This window comes from Austrofundulus limnaeus, unplaced genomic scaffold, assembly GCF_001266775.1.
Source record: "Austrofundulus limnaeus strain Quisiro unplaced genomic scaffold, Austrofundulus_limnaeus-1.0 Scaffold273, whole genome shotgun sequence".
Lineage (NCBI taxonomy): Eukaryota > Metazoa > Chordata > Actinopteri > Cyprinodontiformes > Rivulidae > Austrofundulus > Austrofundulus limnaeus.
The window spans coordinates 255,324-257,587 of record NW_013952675.1 but is presented as its reverse complement, the minus strand read 5'-3'; the positions used below and the strand labels follow the sequence as shown (position 1 = coordinate 257,587).

At 39.2% G+C, this 2,264-nt stretch overlaps 1 protein-coding gene across 1 annotated transcript in view; it reads right to left on the bottom strand.

Annotated features, from left to right (window-relative positions):
- Positions 1–742: 742 nt before the first annotated feature.
- The window catches only part of LOC106526359 (uncharacterized protein C14orf132), a gene marked incomplete in the record, with an annotated part of 34,469 nt that continues 32,947 nt past the window's right edge, over positions 743–2,264 (bottom strand). The window contains 1 exon segment of the mRNA XM_014020951.1: positions 743–1,654. Coding sequence (XP_013876405.1) covers positions 1,418–1,654 — 237 coding nt within the window.

Below are 2,264 nucleotides of genomic sequence, written 5' to 3'. Positions count from 1 at the left end.
TTAAAAAGTRAAGTTTTATAACATCCACACGGGTGAGGGTGGGCGCGCCCTGCGTGTACCCAAAGCGTGATGCTCTGCTGTTGAAATGTCTCTTGTCAGGGCGGGTTCTGTGAGGAGGAGGAAATAAATTAATGAGTTGCGTGAACTTTTATTTAAGATTTAAGTTTTTTTATTTCAAAGCTCCTTCTGGCTCAGCAGCAGAAGCATAAATATTGTTAAGAAAGCTGATGATAAATTTGAATAAAAACCTAAATCTTATTATGAAGGGAAATTAAATATCTGACAGTGATCATGACGCAATGTGGCTCTAATTCCTCACTTCACCATCTGTGTCACAGCTTCACGTCTCCAAAATGAGCGTACGCATGGGTCAGAGCTGGCGTGAGGCACCGCACATTTTCACGTCAAGTTTGGATTTTATAAATCACAACCTTTGCGTGAAAAGTGGCGTACGCAAGTTTCTGGGCTCATATTGTGCGTACGCCAGTTTTATAAATCTGACCCCAAATCTTTCATTTTTACAGTTTAAACAAGTGCTATAATATGAAACAGATTTCAGAGTCAATGTCTGGAAAAATAATTATCTGACACCAAAGTGACAAAGTTAAAACATTGCTGAAATTCCCTCTGAAATAAGACTCATTTTGGCAAACCATAAACTTGACTCTCCTTGAGCATTTCTCTTTCATTCTTGGATTGTTCTGTCTGCTGTTTACGCCGGGTAAGATATTGACTACCATTCTGCAAAACCCCACTTTAATTAAAATAAAAATAAAAACTATTTAACAAAGTCGTTTGTTGAGTCATCAAAATTGTTTACAAACTCTTAGACATTAGGTATCTTTATGATGAATAAATGCATTTTTATTACCCTGGCTTCAGATCTGCCCAACATGAATGAAATTAAATTTAAAAACCTTGTTGATGAACGTTAAACTGATCTGGTTCATTCCAAATCTTAAACCTAATTCAGTCTCTGCTCTCCCATCTGTTTTATGGATGAGGAGGATGTCTTCACAGAAATATAGAAACAAACTCAAGCTGAAAAAAAAAGTTTCTGATTATGAAGTAAGAGCGCACATAATATTTCTGTCTTTAACAAAAGAGCTGTCATGCACACAAGCTCCTTCTAAAAACCTACAGCCGTAGAATTTAAAAGTGCTTGTCGATGACAAATGCAGCCAAGTACCAATCTTTCTCTTCGATAAAGAAGTATGGACGTGTATTTGTCATTGTCAGAACTTAGACAATCCACGGGGGCTCTAAATAATCCAAAGACCTAGCGAAGGGAAGAAAAAGAGCGACATAAAGATGGAGGATGTGTCCGCTCTAAAGATACTTTTGGGGTTTTAGTCATCCAAGAAAGAAAAAAATGCATGACCTGTGATTTTGCAGTTTGTCTTGGTAAGCATGTTTATCAGAATGTGCAGGCATAGACGACGCCCACCACCACAATATTTCCAATCGTAGCGATGATGGCGATCCAGAGCCAGATGGCATCACTTGACATGGACTGCTGCTCGTCCTGCTGGCCTTGTACCGAGGCCGCCGAGGCCGCGGCGTTGACACTGGCCGAAGAGTTAAAGAGTGAGTGCTCGCCACTGTAGTCGTCGTTGGGCGAGGAGTCCATGAAGGCTCCTGTCATAACAGGGATCTGGAGGTAGAGGAGAGAAATTCAGGAAAGGGTCAAAAAGTTTTGATTTTGAAGTTGAGAGAATAAAAACAAATCAAGATGTGGTTTCAAAAGTGCTGTTGAAGGCATTAACATAAGCCTCCTGGATGCATGCCAAAGCAGAATGACAGCCAGTCTGGAACCCGATTAAATTTTATCTGATACACAATTAAAAGTATGCACGCTCAAAATCAGAAATGTGTGTTATCAATCTAATGTCAGATTCACAAAGCTGTGATCATACATCGTTCTTCTTCAAATAATTTTCATTTTGTTTAAAAGTGCATTAGCCTGATCTCTTTATTAGCCATAAATAGATGTAAACACCTCCTTACTTAATCATTTGCGAATCAAATTGCTGTACGTGACACAAGACTTCAAGTGTGGAATGAAAACAACAAATAAGAACGGCTCAACAGAATGTGAAATTAAAACACTCCTAACACTCTAAATTCACAAACGGTACAAATACGGACATCTGGGAAAAGCATCTGAATTATTGTAATGAACAGAGATGAAAACCTGGCGAGTGAAACACACACACACACACACACACACACACACACACACACACACACACACACACACACAC